A 19,653-nucleotide genomic window follows, 5' to 3' on the forward strand; every position below is an offset into this window, starting at 1 on the left:
AAAACAAACATTCTCATGAATATTTCGTTTGTTGTCGGCTTCAGTCGTCCGGCAGTTCGTGCATACTCTTTAAATAAATACATACTAATGATTGCAAGGGTCCTGCGCGACCTTAAGCCTCCTCCTTCAGGGTACACTGTTCCATTTCTCAGGGATGGCGCTGGCTTGGGTCAGGCTATTATTTATGTAAGACCGATTCAACAAAATCTTGACATCTCTGAGGTGAAACAAGAAGTGGTGAGTTTAATATGCATTCAACTACAAATAACAAAGCAGTAGCTATCTTTTTCCAAAGGGATTTTCAACTCTTACGGGTGTGATGTGGAAATTTAGTTGGATTTTCCCCTAACAGTCTATCGTCTTTTATGGTTGACTGGAGTTATAATAAACAAGTAAAAATTGGCTGTGTTAATATTTTTCCTCATGAATTTCAATCCCAGTCAGATTTATTATTTTAAAAAATGATTTAATGATGATGATGATGACGATTATTATTATAATTATTTATTAGCTATTAGAATATAATTTGAGAAAATGATATAAGCTTCCCCTTTCCAATGAGCACCCCCTCCACCACCTATCCTAAATTTTGAGTTAGTGGCTTAGGCAATAATATTATAACAGTAGCTTGATTTAATGAATGTATAATACACTAAATTGTTTCCTTTTGAACAGTAAATTTCTCTTACTTTTTAGGGAGAAGAAAGTAACACACTAGCACTTGTTTCATGTTTGGGTTGTGGAAAATCAGTCCCAATGTCATCACTCAGAGAGAATCATGAAAAATGTTCAGAAGAAAGGTTTGTGGCAAACAAGCATGAACATCACAAAATAATATATATACATGTACTTCTTACAATCTAACCTAAAGTTTACTATATCCATTGTTGCTGAAATTCCAATCCATTAAGCATTGATACATGTAAAAGTGATTTGCATCTTAAGAAGGTCAAACAAATCTTGTTCTAACTTTGATCTGCAGGTCACAAGTTTCTGTTAGCAGGATTTCCATAGTTGTTGACAGCGATGAATACCCAGATGTACCATTGCCTACCAAAAGGCTGGTAAGTTTTTAAACATCATGTTTTTGTAGCAAGGGCCAATGCTTACTGAAAAACATCAAAACTTCATTTGCTATATGGGGTGAATAAAGTGTGTTGTTGTTGCTAATACAGTCTTCAGTTTATGAAAGTACAATGTACTGTATCTTACTTTTGGTCTTGAATGTAATAGATCCAATCGTGCAACATTGTTTCAACACTCTTTTGGAAGGGCATGATTCAAACAAAAGCCCATGTGAAAGAAATTGGCCACTGATTTGTATTTTCTTGGGTGTCAAATGTGGCATTGATTTCCCTACAGCCCACACAAGAAGATGAAGATAAACTGTGCGAGGTTTTTCCATCCAAGAAGGAAACTGTGAGGGCAGCCTTGGTGGCTGTAGATGGAGACCTTGAAAGAGCTGCTGCCATGCTTGCAGAAGGTAAGTTTTTGTATGTAAATATTTGAATTAAGGGTTAAAAATATATTCACATATACAGCAACATATTTATTCCTAAGATGATAACACTGGTTTTTTTGTGTTATTATTTGACTTGAAGAGTCTGGAAATTGTGTTGATGATGACAAGGATGACCTCTTAAACAAGCCTGTTTTAAATGAAGTACCGGTAGTCAGTGATGAGTGTAAGTAGTTATTTGTTTTTCAAGTTATTTACTGAGATACAGTAAAATCCCATGTGTTAGGACCTAGGAGTTTTTATAAAAACCGGTTGAGGCAAGCCTGATTAAGCAGCTTCTCCTGTGGGTTAGAGTTAAAGTATGATAAACATTTAAACCGAGGAGTATGACTTTGAGATTGCAGAGCTAGAGATAACACTACACATACACATGTCCATTTCTGTAATCAGTTTTGTTAGGGTTACCGGTATATAAATACAGTTGTGAATAAATACTGTATAATAGCCCAAATTCAATATATTAAAATTCAGCCTAAAACAATAGACCTCAGGGCGAGGCTCCAGGGAATAAACTTTAGAGCTTGTGAGGTTTATTCCCCGGAGCCTCGTAGTGATGTCTATTGTTTAGGCTGAATGTTAAAATATCAAAATTGGGGTCTTATAGAACAAACCCAAGTTAATTTATTTTTCTGGTTATCAACAACAATAATTTCCTTCATAGAAATTTAGATCCTAATATTACTAAGAACCTACTTAGCCTTAACTGCCAAAAAGTGGGGCCCTTTTATGGAACAATTTGCCCTAAGCAAATGAAGGATATTGGCTCCATTGGGCACTTTAAATGAGAAATCATAAATCGAATCTCTGACATATCGGATTCCCACACAGCAATCATGTAAAACAGTGTTATGCTTTTTTTTTAAATTTTTTATAGCTTACTGATGATTCTTTTTTACCACGTGATTAAATAAAGATTGACTTGACTTGACTACCCCAAAATTCAAGAACCTTTTTTGCCGGACTTCAAAAAGTGTGGGTTCTTACACATGTAGGTGTTTACAGTAGTTGGATGAAATAAAAAATATTTTTGTAATCTTTATGAACAGTTGAGACACCTGAGACCATTCAACCTCTTTCTGCAACTGAGGCATTGAGAAAATACAGAAGCCAGAGTGAGAGAGGGACCCAGTTCATTGACTTCAATAGAATGCAGATGTCTTCCCTAAGGCAGTTGATGCGCATATACAAGCAACCAGACTTAAATCTAAAGAAACATCTGGATGTGTCATTTAGTGGGGAGTGTGGAGCTGACATGCATATGGGTGGCCCTTCTAAAGAGTTCTTCCATGTTAGTTTGGCATCACTGAAAAAAGTTGATCCAGTGTATAATTTCCAACTATTTACTGGCGAAAAAGGGCACTTGGTGCCTGTGTATGGAGCTGATTTATTGTCTAGTGGTTGCTTTCAGATGGCTGGAAAGCTTCTTGCTCACAGTATTCTTCATGGTGGTGATGCCCTGGTTGGCTTGGCTCCTCCAATTAAAGAATACATGGTTTCTGGTTCTGTTGAAGAGGCTGGAAAGCTTGTGACAACATCAGATTTGCCTGATGTTGAACTACGAACACTATTAGAAGAAAAGGTAAAAAATAAACAGTATCACTACACTGTATACTCTTTCTTGTGCCTTCTTTAAACTGAATAAGGTAGCTTCGTTTGCTTTTATAGGGCTTTTAAGAAAAACAAGCTAAACAAGCCTGCAAAGTAGAAAATATTGTTGCACAATTGGTGGGTTTGCAAGGGGGTGGAAAATGTTTTCAGACAAACTAAGTGATGTTGCACCTCAAATTATTTAGGAAGTGCAGCCAGTGCAAATGAGTGTGGACAACACTAGTTCTCTAGCATGTAAACTGATAAAGAAAAAATGTTTCGCCAAATTCTGAAACATTTTGTTCCTTGGAAGCTAAAATTTTGTTTACAAGAGATGTTTGCTGTTGGGAAAACGTTTTCAAAAAAATGTTTCCTTTTTACAATGGCCTCCAATCTCTCTTCCCCACTAATTGTACAATTATATCACTGTTTTGTGCCTTTTTTTATCTCTGTTAGGTAATAGGGAAAGAATTTGATTTGACTGATGGAGAGAAGGACAAGCTTGAGGAGTTAATGGTTAGGCATGGACTTACAATGTGGGTCCCCTTGACCTCGTTGAACATAGGCGCTGCAGTTCAAGACTTGATGATTGCTGAAGTTCTTTCCACTAGAATTCAACCCCTGCAATCATTATTTAAAGGAATGAACCGCTTGGGGCTGGGAGATCTTTTGAGAGAGAACCCTGATCTGGTAAAGAAGGTTTTCCCTTCAGCTAAGGATGTACTGATAGATGTGGACCTTATGACCAAGAAGATAAAGTTAGATGTGTTGGAGAAGGTGGATTCTGAAGAGAAGCAACAAGCTTGGCAATGGTTCTTGCAGTTTGTTAAAGAGTCTGATTCACTAGAAGGTAACATTCAACTTTGCATTAGAACTTTTGAGTAGATGGGTCATGTTGAATAATTGTGGTTGTAAAAGAAAAAAAGAAAAAATATATAAAGTTTTGATTGCAAAAAAAGGTGTAAAATTGTTCTGTTTTCCCATTGACAGGAAGGTTTCAATGGTTTACAATTAGGGCATTTTATTTCCATTCATAGATCCAGATTCAAAGGAACCATTGGTTAACCAGCTGATGACATTTTTAAGTGGACGTCCAACATTAAATGATGTTGATGAGATTGAAGTAAAGTTCTTGGAAGATCCAAAAAAACTGCTTCTTGAGGCAGGTGCCTGTTTCAACACGATTTCACTCCCACTTGCACACCAGACATACAAAGATTTCAAGAAATACTGCCTAACTTCCCTCTTTTTTGGAGGAAAAGGTTATGGACGATTTTAAAACAAGACGCTTAAAGCTTACAGCTTAAAACCGGGCGGTTAATGTTTAACTTCTTGATTAGGCAAGTACAGCAAAAACTTTTAAAATACCATTTAATTGAGTAACACGCAAGTATGTGGATTGTTTGTCTATGCTTGGACAAATTCCTGCTTGGGCTTTCAAATTTTTATTTTTTTTCTGAATACTGAATAACCTAGGTATTCAAAACGTTGAATAAATGAACTCAAACCAGTTAAATGGCAGTACAAATGATATCCGACCAAAACAAACAAACAATTAGAAAGATTTCGTTAAAAACTAAGAAGCGTTTTGAAACATTTTTAAAAATGTACCACACCAAAAAAATGGGAATAAGAACAAGATAAGAAAGCATTTTAGCTTTTAAACATGCAAGCTCTTTACGTCAATTTTGGGAAGCAGTCACGCAAACGCGAGTTCTTGATTGCGTGATTCATTGCAGGTCATTTCTCCATCGCCGTTCGGTTCCGACTGAAACTCAAAACCCTTGAATGAAAAACTAAAAATATATATTTTATATTTCTCGTTAAAAAGAGCGGAGTAACCAAAAAAATTACAGTATTAGCTCCTACTCGAATAAAATGAGTCACATAAATAATAAAAAACGAATAAAACGAGTCAAATATCAAGAATAACAGAAAAACTTCTAAACAAAATTACAGAAGAAAATAAAAAGACTAAAAAAGGGCATGCATTAGATCACACGTATTAGATAACAGATGCTGTTTAAAATCCCAACTAAATGTGAAAAAAAAAAAAACAGAATGAGGCGAAGAAACATTTGAATTGCATAAAAAAATTTGAATCCTTAAAAGCCGTGAAAATAGCATGCCGTGATAAAATTTAATTAATTGTCCGCGCCAAAGGGCAAGTTTTCATTTTTGCCGTCTATTATTTCACACGATGGCTTTACCGATTTAAATTCCATTCTAGTTTGAGAAATTATTATATTATTACTTTGCATTTCCATTTTGTTTTCTGAGTTCTTGAAAAGTGTGCAAGTAAAGTTTTTACATCAAGAACAAAATAAGGTTCTTTTGTTGTGTAAACATTCAATTCGTCTGTGACACACGACTTTGTCGGCCCAACTGTACACAGATGGAAATGGACAAAATGGACAAAATTCTTGCTAAATGAAAAACATCTTCAAAGTAGAGTCTGGCCCAAAAATGCTTTGGCTACCAGCCGTTTTTAAATGCAGGAGCTTGCTACAGAAACATTGCGTGACTGATGTAAAAAAGCTTCGACCTGTCGAAGCAATCACCGGTTTCGGACTCCAGTACTCGCTTGAGTCGAACGCTTGAATAAAAACACAAAAATATATCTTTCACGTTTAACAGAAATCGGGGTGTTAGATAAAATTTTAATTGCTCCTGAATAAATATCAAAAGTGCGGGATTTGAATCCTGGCCAAGAAGGCGGCCGAGTGAACTACAACGACAAATAACGCAAATATGTGTATTAAAAACATCACACGGTGCCTCAATCTATAAATAGACTGTCCACAGCCCTCTATTTTTTGTTTCGTTTCCTCAGAAACGATACGGTATTATTTTGGCTTCGATGTGAACTATTTACACAGTGGGAGCTACTATCCAATCAGAAGAACGCTCGTGACCACAAAGTAAATACGTTTGACCGAAGGCAATTAATTTCGTAAAAACATGTTCTTCAAATATCGGAAAGATATTCCTCAGCATGATCAAAAAATATTGAGATTCGTTGCAAACAGAAATATCTGACGACTGCAATGGTTTTAAGTTTGATTAAAGCGATGTGTTGTAAGAAAACTAGAGAAAGCTCTCGTAGCGTTTAATTGTTAAGTAAACATTCTAGCGATTTTCTGAAACGGAAGTAAATTTCCACCAATCAGTGTTTGCAAGCGCAAACAAAAACGGGATGACTTGTCGTGTTTGCTCGCACGGGGGGCTGCTATCCAATCACAAGAACGGTCGTAACCACAAAGTAAATACGTATGACCGATGGCAATTAATTTCGTAAAAACATGTTCTTCAAATATCGGAAATATATTCCTCAGCATGACCAAAAATATTGAGATTCGTTGCAAACAGAAATATCTAACGACTGCAATTGTTTTAAGTTTGATTAAAGCGATCTGTATTGCAAGAAAACTAGAGAAAGCTCTCGTAGCGTTTATTATATTATTCTGAAACGGAAGTAAATTTCCACCAACCAGTGTTTGCAAGCGCAAAGAAAAACGGGATGACTTGGCGTATCTCGTGTTTGCTCGCACGGGAGAGCTTAAGTGTGCTACAAAGAGAAGTGCATATTTGCAGGTGAGTTACAAAGTTAATTTCACTTCATGTAACAGAGGAATGTATGCATGTGGGAGATTGCCCTCTTCTATTTGTACAGGAAAATTCACGGCATCTTCGACGTCACAAACAGCGCGAATACACGCAAAATTGCGTGGGTTCTCGCGTGGATGAACCCGGAATTGCGTGATCAGTGTCACGTGCGTCGCAAAAACATTCGAGTCTGCACGGAAAGTTGAGAACGAAAAAAAAGACAGTCAAGTTCTGTTCAAAGTTTAAATTTTGTATGGACAGTATCGTATAGCAAGGTGTACAACTGCCGTGTCGAACTAAATTCGTCTCCTTAGTTGATGTAACGCTCAACATTAACTACCGTTGCAACTGCTGGAGCAGATTTCTGAGATTAAATTCATGATATAAACATTATTTGGATTATTCAAAGCCATCGTGGTCTGATCGAAACTCCACAGTATCGCCAAAAATGCAAATCGTTATTATCAGTGTTACCAATGCAAGGCTGTTACACTGACAACAGAAGCAACTTGGCTGTGTCTTGTTCTGTGGAGATAATTTTATATTTGCCGGGAGAGCGTGCAGCGCGGATCTAGCAAAATACAATCCTGGTATGACTATATATAAAACAATAACATAAAACTTTCTTTAAACTTGAATTTTGCTTAATTTAAAAATCTGTGTGTGGTAGCTTTTTACATTAATTTGCCCTGGTTGTTTACGTGTCTTTGTAAAGTGACAACAGGCATTTGATTTTGAAGAAAGGGCTTCGAAACAGTGTGCTTCTCTCTGTTCTTGTCGACCAGGCGGTTTTTGTTTGTCTTGAATTTGGCATTTATTTGATTTGAGCATGTGATCAACTCAGAAAAGTATATACCTCAAGCTTTTTGTCAAAAGGTAATAATTTCATCTACGATTAAGTGTTGTTTTGCATTTTATCAGAGATCAGTAGTCACAAAACGCTTTATTTATGGAACTGATTTATTTTAGGATTGTTTGTTTCAAAAAATAAACCATTTAAATTAATTGCATTACTCTGATCTTGCATTTTACTCTTGTGGTTTGATGTTTCCCCACATTGATAGGAATATATTTAAATATTTTTCCATTCATGTAACATTCAAAGTTATGCTATCAGGTGCCATTTTTAAGCAAAAAAGTGTTCTGTAGAAATCAAAAAATCATTTTAATTTTCACTGGATGAGTAAAAACGATAAAGGCAAGCTCCCTTCACTTAACTTAATTTGGAGAGAAAGATACGCGCTATTTCTATAAAGAGAAATATTTATGTGTTACTTGAGCTCTGCCAAACTGTAGCAGGACGTAGTTTATGTCTCCTTTACATAAAATGGACAGTAGGTGTTAAATGGGAATTTAAGTTACTACTGAATATGAAGTTCTTTTTATTCTTCACTCGTGCATAAATTCAACATACACTAGGATCTTCTCCAAATTAAACCCATCTCTCCTTAAACATTACGCTATTCTCACCCTTCCGCAATCTGGAAACGAAACACTATTTCTTTTTGAAATAGCTGCTTGTTCGTGTTTTTTCGATCGATGAGCGCGCGGTGAGAACGGCGAGAGAACTGGATGCCAGCGCAAAACGGAAGAAGCAAGGGGGTGGGGGCGGGAAGCGAAAAACATTGAAAATTCGAGAGGCTGTGGACAGTCTAATCCATAAATAGATGCCGTGCCCATTTCAAAAGCCTAAAAAGGCAACTAATGCAAACGTGAAAAAATGAAAGAAACATGAAAAAATGTTTTAGATGAATTTTTATTCAAGATGGGGTCAAGAAACATTTTAAAAGGCAAAAAGATTTAGAAAATTTCAAAACCGTGAAATTTTGCATGCCGTGGTAGAATTTAATGACATATGTATTAAATTACCCGCGCCAAGATTTCATTTTCATTTTGCTGACCATTTTTTTACTTGCTGGCTTTACGGATCCTTTCAAAAATACCATCATAGTTCTTAGAAATGCTATACATTACCATTTTGTTTACTGAAGTCTTGGGAAGTGTGTAAGTAAAGCTTTGACATCAAGAACCAAAATAAGATTATTTTGCTGTGCAAACATTCAATCGTCTCTGATACGCGACTTTGCCAGCTCAACTGCGCACGGATGAAAATGGACATAATTTTTCCTATTTAATGGAAAGCATCTTCAAAGCATTCCGGCTCAAAAATGCTCTGGCTACCAGCCGTTTTTTTAAAAGCAGTTATGCGTAAAGCTTGCTGCAAAAACATTGCGTGACTGAAAAACATTGCGTGGAGCTGTCAAAACAATAACCGGTTTCGCAATCCAAACGCTTGAATAACACAAAAATATATATTTCACGCTTAACAGAAATCAGGGTTTTAGATAAAATTTAAAGAGTGATTTAATAGCCGGGTTTAATAGCTCCTGCCGAATAAATATCAAAAGTGCGTGATTTGAATCCTGGCCAAGGAAGCGCCCGAGCGGGTCTGGAACGATTTACCGACACGACAACGACAAAATCCCGGGCGATTTATGAACCGGGCCGGCCCAGTCCCCGGCCGCCCGGTTAATAAGAATAGGTTACATCAAAATCCCTCAAGTTAAACTACCGTTGTGTTTTAATGTTACCAAGATATCCTTGGTGACGGTGACAGTAATATACATGTAGGTTTTCAATGTTAATACTAAGTCTATTTTAGTTTTCAATGTTGATACCATGCCTATTTCAGTTTAGGTAAATTCTACAACCTAAAATCTATTTCCTGTTGTTGTTTTTTGTTGATTTGTTGGTGAATACTTAAGACAAGAAGTATCAAGAATGTTTCTGTTATCAATTCATTTGAAGATTGTTATATATGGGTACCACAAACTAAGGTTTCCTCAACTGCTTGTGCAAGTTTTTGTTGTTGTTCAGTGAAATATTGTTAATAATTAACTTTCTTTTATCAGTGATGTTAATAAAATAGCTTTATTCTTATGTCAATGGCCCTTTTTGTTTACATCCTGCTACAGACATTTACTATGAAATCCACAACTGCTAAGTATATATCAACTCCGTGACAATCTGAATCACGCAGTGGGTCAATAGTCACTTGAAGCTGTTGTTGGAAGTTCTGTGTTAGCGGAATCCCAGTCGGTGGAACTTCAACAGGTTCATCACTGTCCTCTAATGGCACAGGCCCATCGTCATCAATACCATATTCTTCATCTACAGTCTTAAATAAATACAAGGGGAAAACAACTTATTGTGCTTTGGCTGAAAAAACAAAAACCACATACCTTATTATAGGAATATAAAGAGGCATTTTAACAACGCGAACAAAATTTACGCGTAATAAAATTAACGCGAATTTAGGAAAAGTTCTGGTCAAATGCTTATTGTGAAAAAGTTAACATACATAAAATTAACGCGAATTTTTGAAATTCGCGTTAATAACATGTATCGTTGATTTCCTATAATAAGGTACCGGTAAACCACGGTCCCATTATAACTATAATGTACCATGCAAAATACAGGTCTTTTTTGAATCCATTATTTTATAGGTTACCGTAAATTTTTGATTAAGAGCCCACCTTGGATAAGCACCCACCCTGTAGGTACGAAAAGTCAATAAGCGCCCAGCCTCAAATAAGCCCCCACCCCTTCAATGAGGGCACCAGAGGAATTTTGAATATTGTTTAAGAGACTTTGCTGAAGACCAAGTTTTTTTAGTTTTTTTACTGAAACTTTCAGTGAGCATTTAAAATTCAGCTTTGGTTCACCTTCACGTTTAGTTATTTTACATTGTTTTCTTGCAAAATACTACAACATACTACTTGCTAAAAATGGTGAAATTTAATAAGCGCCCAGCCTTGAATAAGCGCCCACCCTTAAGGTCCAAAAATTTAATAGGTGCCCAGGGCACTTAATCGAATAAATAGGGTATTTCAATAAAATTAGGCTTTCAAAACCAGTCAGAATAATTATTGAACATCTGGTGACAAACAACTGTGCTCATGATTAAGCCTTCAGTCCCTGTAGTTATTGAGGTTTGTCAAGAAATGGGCCTCGGAGTCATAGCCTTACCTGAAGATCTCGGAATTCTTGTGCTACTGTGTGCTGAGAATTTGCCATTCGCAGCAAACCACTAACCCAAAGCTGCTCTGGAGAAGAGTTTCCCTCTGTACTTATGGGAGCTCTGGTATGGGCTTCTTGGAAGGCTTTTAGATTTCTGTTTATCCTTGGCAGAAAGACATAATGTAATGCAAGCACATGGATCTCATTGCAAGGATCAAGAATACCACATCTCTCCATGTGATGAAAAAGGTGGTAAAATAAGAATGTGCAACCCATAAACAAATCCCTCCACAATCTTTCAATTCGCTGGTTGTGGACACTTCGTCCTGCTATATGGCTTCCCCTGTCAGGTCCACGCAGTGGATGGTTTAACATGTACCAAGCAACTTCTACGTTTTCACCACCCTTGTCAGATCGCACACGAGAGGGAAGACCAAAGGTTTCCACAGCTGACTGGAAAAGTGACATAACAGTGCAGGCCTTGTTGTTTGTTGAACAATGTAGGAACATTATCATGCGCGAAAATCCATCAATCCCAGCATGGATTACAAACCTCCACCTATTCAAAGAAAAGAAAGAAATATTAAACATACAATTTTTCACATAAATAGATACCACTCTTGTCAATAACTCATACACAGATATTCTTCTCTAGTTATAAGAAAAATATTTCCCTCAGCACCAGCATTCTTGGGAGTGGTATGCAAGGGGGGAAAACTTGATCTTTATAGTCCATGCTTGCTTATACCTTTGTCTAAATCTATAATGCATGAACAATCTGTGCTCACTAACATAACCCATAGTTAGTAGAGGTGACTGGTTAGGAAAACCGGCACACTTCAAAGGGCAAAACAATAGCGCGGCCGCCGATGTTGAACCGACCCATCACGTGACTCCGACCGTGCACAGTTTCATTCAAGATGGCGGACAGTGCAGCCGATTTGTTTGTTTTGGGAGAAGACTTAGAGGCAATTATAGGAATTGTAAAGGAGATGAAGATATAGAAGAGCAAACTTCGGTCGCAGTTGGTAATGTAAGTATAAAGATTGTAATTTTGAGCCGTACTTTTGCACTGCCAAGCTTAAATTTGTTTCACTTTGGCTGCACGATCGCGACTCGTATAACCTGTGTCAACAAACGGAATCCAAGCAACTCTTGCCTAAAATCTAAGCCTATTTATTGCCTTTTCGTCGACACAAATTTTCTCTGGGATCCCTATGAATCAAGAAATGCTTAAATGAAAGCTTGGTGTCGAAGTTCAAGCGGTCTGGGTCATAGAAACATGTTTATATTTGGTTCGAGTGTTAAAATTTGTAGCAGATAATTTCTTTACGATACTCCAGTGAGTCGCGGAAAGCTTTCCAGAAAATCCAGCTGCTAAATTTTATGTTCTTCGAAAAGTTATTAATGTAATCGTTTTTGGTGATATTTTTGTAGGTTGAGCACCACGAAATTGTTTGCAATGACTGTGGAAAAAAGTATAAAACAAGAGGAAGTTACGAGAGACACAAGGCTGCAAAACACAACAGCGAACAGCAGCAACATTTAAGCCCGAACCTTCTTGCAATGTGTTAGAAAGTAAAATGTTTGCTGCATATTTAAGGAATGAGTTGAGCAGATATTAGTACCAACAGCTTGAAGAAGGGGGCAATTAGTTCTCACAAGGCAATTATTGATAGTGACATCATTGCCAACTATAACTCAATTATATCAAGTGCAGAACTTGAACCAGACTGCCATGTTTGCAAGAATGTCTTGCATGGAATTGTGAGCTTGTATGTATTTGTGCGTTCGTCCGCTTTTGTCAAGGATATAGTTCATCGCTATAAGATCAAGGCAAAGCATACTAAAGCGAAGGCGCTTCGCAAGGAAATCAGTAGAAGTTGTAACGAGAACGAACAACAAAGAGGTGACTGAGACTGTTGTTAATGCATATTGTTTTGTTTTTATTCGATGAGTACCCCTATTCACAGTACATGTACATGTTACCTGTGAGAAAAATTTTAATTTTCATGCTTATATCAGAACTATGAACTCTTAAAGGTCAAATTATACTCCTTGTCATTTACTCTAAATAATTGTTATCAAACTTTTATTCCATTTTTATGTTATAAAAATAAAAAAACTCAATTTGAAAATTGAAATGCCAGCTATCACTTTTTACTCGTAACCCTGGAGTGGCTCTGCAAGAGGGATGCTTTACATTTTTACCTGATCACTAAACAATAAAGACCCATGATCATTTTTTTTTTTTCAGTAATAGCAGGAAAAAATGTATTTGTACTTTTAATAAACCGTCCCATTAGTAAGTCTCATTGCCTGATAGGTGAAACAGATGCATTGATTGTACAAGGAGAAACTTGAATTTGAACAATCTTGGGACTTTGAAGAGTCAAAATAAACAATTTTTTTCCTATTGCAAAAAGCACTACAAAATTTCTTCCGCAACCATGACATGAGTAACCGGTAACTCTGTTCCTATATTACATAATGTACACTAGATGCCATGTGGTTGATGGCCTACTTCAAAAGGCCAAAGAGGCAGTTAAGTTTTTTCCTTATCCCAACATTAAAGCCCCATGATCAACATAAAAATTCTCCTTAGTGTTATCTATGCATTTCTTTTAATAATTTAGGAGAATTAATTTCAACTTTCAATACACATACCAAATATCATTGTCATTTCAAGGAGAAATTTGATTTTGATCAATCTTAGGACTTTAAGGGTTGTATGAAATTTAAACTAAAAGCAAAAACCTTTTCTTGTATAAAAAAGCAAAATGAAATTTCTTTCTTCAACTGTGAGCTATAATACATAATGTACAGTTCATGCTTTGTGGTAAAAGGCCTACTATGAATAGCCAAATAAAATAACTGCTACAGTATATGAAAGTAATGGCACTAACACAGTTGTGACTTAATTTGCTTTCTGCTTTTTTCGGCATGGTAACTTCAGATCAGTGACCTGTTCCCAAGCTCGTGTTTTGTCCTTTCGACCTCTAGTGTTGCCACTCTGACAGGACACTGTCCTCTGAATTCTAATGGTGTTACTGTTGTAGCCAAATGTTCTTATATCGGGATTGTCGCTGCGCCTACCCAGTTTGCGCTGGCTTCCAAAATACTCTTCCACTGGATCCTGGCAGAACCGCTCAGTTAGGACAAATTCCATTCCTTCATTCAGCAGAAATTTTGTTACCTCCACAACAGAGTGGACAGTAATCTCAAAACCTTCGTGCGTCTGCCACGAGAGAAACATTCGGTTCCTGGCATTCTGTGTGAAGTTACCAGGTCTGTTGTCGACACTCTCCTTCCAAGTCTTCAGGTAGTCCAAGAATTTCATTAACCATGCAAATCTAGAAAATAAAAGCAAAACCATAAATCATCTTAAACATGGAATCATGCAAGACTAAAATATAAAAATGTCTGCACTGGTTTTGGATTACTACACTTAGTGATTGGTTAAAAACTCTTGCATCACTTTCTCAGCCAATCAGAAGTAAAATCAAAACCAATCAATTTGCTTTGAGTTTACTGGATTGTCTGAGTTGTTTGTCATTGGCTAAAGTGACTACTTTGGTTTTGGTTTTATGACACTCAATTGAAAACTGCTCAATGTACCAATAGTAATCATGTTTTTTTTTTTAGCATACTACATTTTCTTCTGATAACAACAGAATCAACCCCTCTAAACATAAGTCCTTACTGGAACAAAGCACAGAGTAAAAAAATTAAATGACTTTACACCCAAGGCTAACAATGTTATTTTCACAAAAAAATGTTAAGTTGTAAAGTCCAAACGCACCTTTCATCATCAACAGAGGTGTAAGGAGCTACGAAAGGCTTGCACTTTCTTTGATGTTCAGTTGTGCTTCTCACGTTGAGACAGTCTAAGAAGCCATCCACCATTTCACAAAGCTTGGCAGTAGCTGCTGCCTCTGGAGGTCCAAATGACTTCAGAACTGCAGCGACTGAGGCACTCAGGACTTGTGCAGCAAGATTCACCCGCATGACAGAATACGCGGTCAGGTGTACATGATCATATGTCAGCCTACGCAACAGCTTCAAGCCATTATCCATATCCTGATAAAACATCTGTGTGATGTGCTGCCACAGTACATACTGACCATCATTCCACATATACCGAGTGCATTTCCCAGAACCTGAGTGCATGAGACAGTTCCGTGTTGTTTTGACTAGGTGCGGGGCATCAGAGAGGAAGTAGACAAAGCCATGAGGTGCAAAAATGTTAACTGCACGATAACACACATCAGTGCCTGCATCTCCATCAAGGGGTTTGTGAAGGCGGTAAAACCTCCTATTTGGTGAAGCACCATCAGATGTGACAGCAATGACCCACAGATTGCAACTAGCTACTAACTATGCATAACTGGAACAGATACCAAAATCACATATTGTTTTAGTGTCCCCATTTAGTGCTAAAATACTGCGCTTCAATTTTTATGACAATTTAATAAAGATTCATTTATTCTTTTGGGAGTGGGTCACTTCTGTCAACATTACATGAAAATTATGCAAGACAATGTTCAATGTTCAAGGAGACATTTTCTTCTTGGACACAGGAGGACTCTTCACATGAAAAATAATCTATGTCATTCACTCTACAAGATATTGGCCTGTTTTAATGAAAGAAGAATGATTGATGATGATTAATTGACAAATTAATATAATTTCTATTCTGACTCGGATGATCCTACGCACTGTCCAACGGCAGCATAATTAATTAATTTATTTATTTATTAGAGTTTGTTTACATAGAAGGAGAATGAATTTCATTCTCCTTCTATGTAAACAAACTCTAATTGCCCATGTACCTCACCTAATGAGCTTATGGTTACCATCGATATGCCAAAGGGCTAGGGGTCCAGCAACCTGGTAACTACGCCGTCTAATGACATGAATTCCAAGAGCTCGCAACAAAGTTCCTTCGGGATTTGTTCTCCTCATTGCTGCTCGAATGCGACTTTGTTGGACAATAATCCCTCTTGCTCTTAAAAACCCTGTCATCCGCTTGTAGCCCGTCTGAGGGAAATCAGTAAGGATACTGTTGATAATTGCATCCAATTCTTGGTCACTTAAACTGCTGTAAGAAGTACTGATATTCAAGTTAAATTCACGTAAACGTCTCTCAACTGTTCGTTGACTAACACCCAGAAGCGAAGCTATTTGTGGAATGTTAAATCGACGTTCTACGAGAAATTGTAGCTGTTCTTGAGGAACGTCTAACTTTGGCCGTCCACGCTGCCCAGTAAAAATACTACCTGCCTGAAATGCATCTGTACTATCGTTAGCGTTGGTAACCGCTTCCCTCGCTTCACGAACGAGGTGGATTATACGTGCGTTTGCTCTGGTACCTTCAGTGTCCAAGTATCTCGCGAGCACATTTAACACCCAATCTAACCTGAACACTGTATAATCAAACGTATCGGAATCGTGGTTGCCACCCTCTAAAAATCTCACTACATCAATAAGATGAGTACGAAGGCATTCGCGCACTTCACCACAATCTACAGTTGTGGCGGCCATGTTTTTTGCTGAGTGACCGCTCCTTTTTCTTTTTTAAGCAAAACCGCTGACAAGTATGTTTGAGGGCTCAGTGAGTTGAATTTCGCAAAATTCGAGTGACCAAATTCTGTCGAATTTGGCTTCCTGAATTCTGCTCAAATTGAGCATCCATGGGTGCATTCTTAATTCGGCATAACCATATTTGATGGAACTTGATGCATAATTTCACAAAATTTGCCTTTCGCGGAAGAGAAACGACTAAAGCGAAATGACAGTTGCTACAATAAAAAGAAGAACACTACCTTAAAATGAAAAAACAATTATGGCGGGGATAACCCCTCATAGCGATGAGCCATGAAATTACAGCGTCTAAATATATCATTCGGGTAAACCCCCGACACCCACGCACAAATTTGCATGCCGCTCGCGGCTTCATGTCAATTGAACATTTGCGCTTTTTAGGTACATGGCTTTCAGCAAGACCTTGTTGACCGCGAACAAAGCAAGTAAATTTGACGAGTTTGTTGAGCAACAAATTGAGCGAATGCCTCAAATGTCGGGCCCACTTCGTGAAGTTGTCCGTAATATACTGGATGAGCCGATCCCTCTTGAAGTGCAAGAGCGTTTGCTAAAACCGTTGCTTTCACAAAAGTATTACCCAAAACCCCCTCAGCGACTTCGTCGCAAGGAAAAGAAGGAGCAAAAAAGGAAGAACATTCAAAATGAATTTGATCCTTTTGTACCACACGAAAATCGGGTGGTAACAAATTATCAGAATGAGATTTTAAACCTTCTTGATGTCGCGGAATACGAGGAGGAGGAAAATAGTGGCCGGCGTTTTATTCGATGGCGCTTCATCAGAGGTCTGGAAAAAGACCTTACACTAAACTTTATGGAAAAAATTCGAGAAAATGTAAACACAGCGTTTTATATCAGGCATGCTTACTCGTATCGGTTGCGCAACATTGATGATGATACGGTCATTGTCTACTACATTAACAAAGGCTCACCTTGGGTTAATAAGCTTTCTGCAGCGGAAAAATGGTTGAGCGAACAGGAGACAAAACGCCTGGCTCCTGACAATATCAAAAGACCTTATACAAAGTGGAAGTTTGTAAGCTTTTTTAATGTTGATGTAAAGGTTGTGCTTGACCGTCAACCGCTGTTAGGCACAGGCCCCTTACCAGACTGGCTGCGCAATCTTGCGCGTGGGCGTGCGGGTCCAATGGTTGCGCTAGATACCTATCAAGATAATTTGTGTCTATGGCGTTGCATTGCTGTGCATCAAGGAGCACTCCCACATCGAAGCACAGCAGCAGCTCGTGGTCTCGCAAAGAGGTTTTTTAAACTCGCAACTGAGCCGACCGACTGTCCAAAAACATCTCTTGATGAATTAGATAAAGTTGAAAGGCAGTTGAATCAGGGGGCTGCTTTATCTGATTGGCTCGGCATTCGAGTTTATGAGCCTGTGCGAGAAAAAGATGAGGAAGTCGTATGGAACCTAACAAGAAACCCTTCAGCTATGCTAAAGAACATTTTGGCGATCGGCATTTGGGAAGGGCACGCGTTTGTCATTAAAAATGTTGAAAGGTTAGCCAAGACGTATGCATGCGCCCATTGCAACGCGAGATTTACAAAAGTTTGTAACCTTAAACGGCATACCCAAACTTGCAGCCAAGGAAAAACAATAATCGATTGCCCGGGCAAAAAGGTTGAGGAACCGCAGACGAGCTTTGAGAAGGCTTTCTATCCAAGCCATCAAGCTTCCAAAGAATCGCTTCGGTGGCTTGACCAAGAAGCCAAGCGGCGGAAAATTCACATTCACCACGCAATGTGCGGGCATGGTGGCGAGCGTTGGGTTGAGCGCGCACCTGTCGACGGGTACGACCCTATTTCAAAAACTGTATTTCAATACCACGGGTGCCACTGGCACGGGTGTCGAAAATGTTACCCGCAAGATCGTAACAAAATCATTGACCGCAACGACCAAACACGCGAAGACAGGTTCAAAGTTACAATGAAACGTACAAGATTGCTACGAAGGGCCGGCTACCGCGTGATCGGGGCTTGGGCGTGCGAAGTAAGGGAAATCGTTGTTGATCTACCGCGGGCGCAAACAAAAAGCTACCCGCACGCGATCTTGTACGATTTCGAGGCGTATGGCGACAATAATCAGCGAAAGGAACCGACGCCAACACTCACGATCGAAAACGCGCACGTGCCAATCTCGGTAAGCATCGGTGACACTCTTGAAAGAGAGCCCACCCACATCTGTGAAAGAGACCCCACGGAGCTGGTCCGCAAGTTTATGGAAGAGCTAGAGAGACGCGGAAAAAACATCCGGGCCCAAGTAAGAGCGGAATTCATGCCAGAAGACGTGGGCCTGCTTCCAAAAGCACAAAGACAAAAAATCGAGGAATGGTGCAACCAAGTTCCTGTAGTTGGGTTTAACTCTGGCAGTTACGATTTAAATTTGATTAAAAACAACTTTGCTGAATGTCTTGCTGACACAACAGGCAAAGTCAGAGTGGCAAAAAATGGTAACAAAATCATGTTCTTGCTCACTCAGGGTTTTCGTTTCCTTGACATTATCAACTACCTTGGGCCGGGAACAAGCTATGAAAAGTGGGTTAAGGCTTATGAATGCGAGGCAAAGAAATCTTGGTTTCCTTACGAGTGGTTTGACTCCCCCGAAAAGCTTGACTACCCTGGGCTTCCTGACTACCCAGCGTGGTTTTCGAAGTTGAAAGGGCAATTTGTGCTCACAAGGGAGGATTGCACTGTAAAAATGGACTAGTTAAAATAACTATTTAAAATGGTCGCAACTAAAAACAATAGTCATTTTAACCATTCTTAACAGTCGAAATTGTCAACAAATGAAAATAGTTAAATCAACCTTGCATAATTGTGGTTTTAACCATTGATATTAGTCACGATAACTCAACTATTCTGATTAGTTTAAACGACTAACATCTTTAGTCATAGTACAGCTGGTACAAGTGATTTATATTTTTCAGTCCACTTTTGGAATCATTTATTGTATTTTCACTCTGTTTCCTGTTTGTAATCGATTGAAGTGGTAAGTTAGGTAAATTCCCTAACTTAGAAAACGTAGTTCAGCCTACAACGAAGATCAAGATTGTGCAGCAAGACCACATGCAAAAAAGGCCGGTAAAAATGCGATCATTCAGCGTTGCATAGTAGCTCGATTGATGAAGAAAATAAGTAAACTTTATTGTTTCAACTGATGACAGATTACATGTTCCAAACAAAAATATAATATTTATAATAATTACTAATGGCTGATATAACTATTAAAATAAGTTATTTTAACTTGTTCTAATGCACGACTAACTCCCAATACTATTGTGAGTGGTAAAAACGACAGGTTTAAAAAA

The 19,653-nt window shown here is 38.1% G+C and overlaps 3 protein-coding genes across 3 annotated transcripts in view; 2 read left to right on the forward strand and 1 right to left on the reverse strand.

Moving 5' to 3' along the window:
• The window catches only part of LOC144654706 (uncharacterized), a 92,281-nt gene that overhangs the window by 34,168 nt on the left and 38,460 nt on the right, over positions 1-19,653 (forward strand). The gene's annotated exons all lie outside the window — the stretch shown is intronic.
• On the forward strand, positions 287-4,385 carry LOC144653970 (uncharacterized). The gene is made up of 7 exons (XM_078514105.1): positions 287-800; positions 983-1,064; positions 1,363-1,483; positions 1,602-1,685; positions 2,566-3,098; positions 3,563-3,956; positions 4,144-4,385. Exons 1-7 carry the CDS (start codon positions 757-759, stop codon positions 4,383-4,385), a joined length of 1,500 nt encoding a protein of 499 aa, XP_078370231.1. The 5' UTR covers positions 287-756.
• LOC144654754 (uncharacterized) lies at positions 9,671-11,003 on the reverse strand. Its single transcript, XM_078514990.1, has 2 exons — positions 10,742-11,003; positions 9,671-9,890 (listed from the first exon to the last, which is right to left on the reverse strand). Exons 1-2 carry the CDS (start codon positions 10,967-10,969, stop codon positions 9,672-9,674), a joined length of 447 nt encoding a protein of 148 aa, XP_078371116.1. The 5' UTR covers positions 10,970-11,003; the 3' UTR covers position 9,671.

Source organism: Oculina patagonica, chromosome 5 (genome assembly GCF_052425735.1).
Source record: "Oculina patagonica isolate OP01 chromosome 5, crgOcupat, whole genome shotgun sequence".
Taxonomy (NCBI): Eukaryota; Metazoa; Cnidaria; class Anthozoa; order Scleractinia; family Oculinidae; genus Oculina; species Oculina patagonica.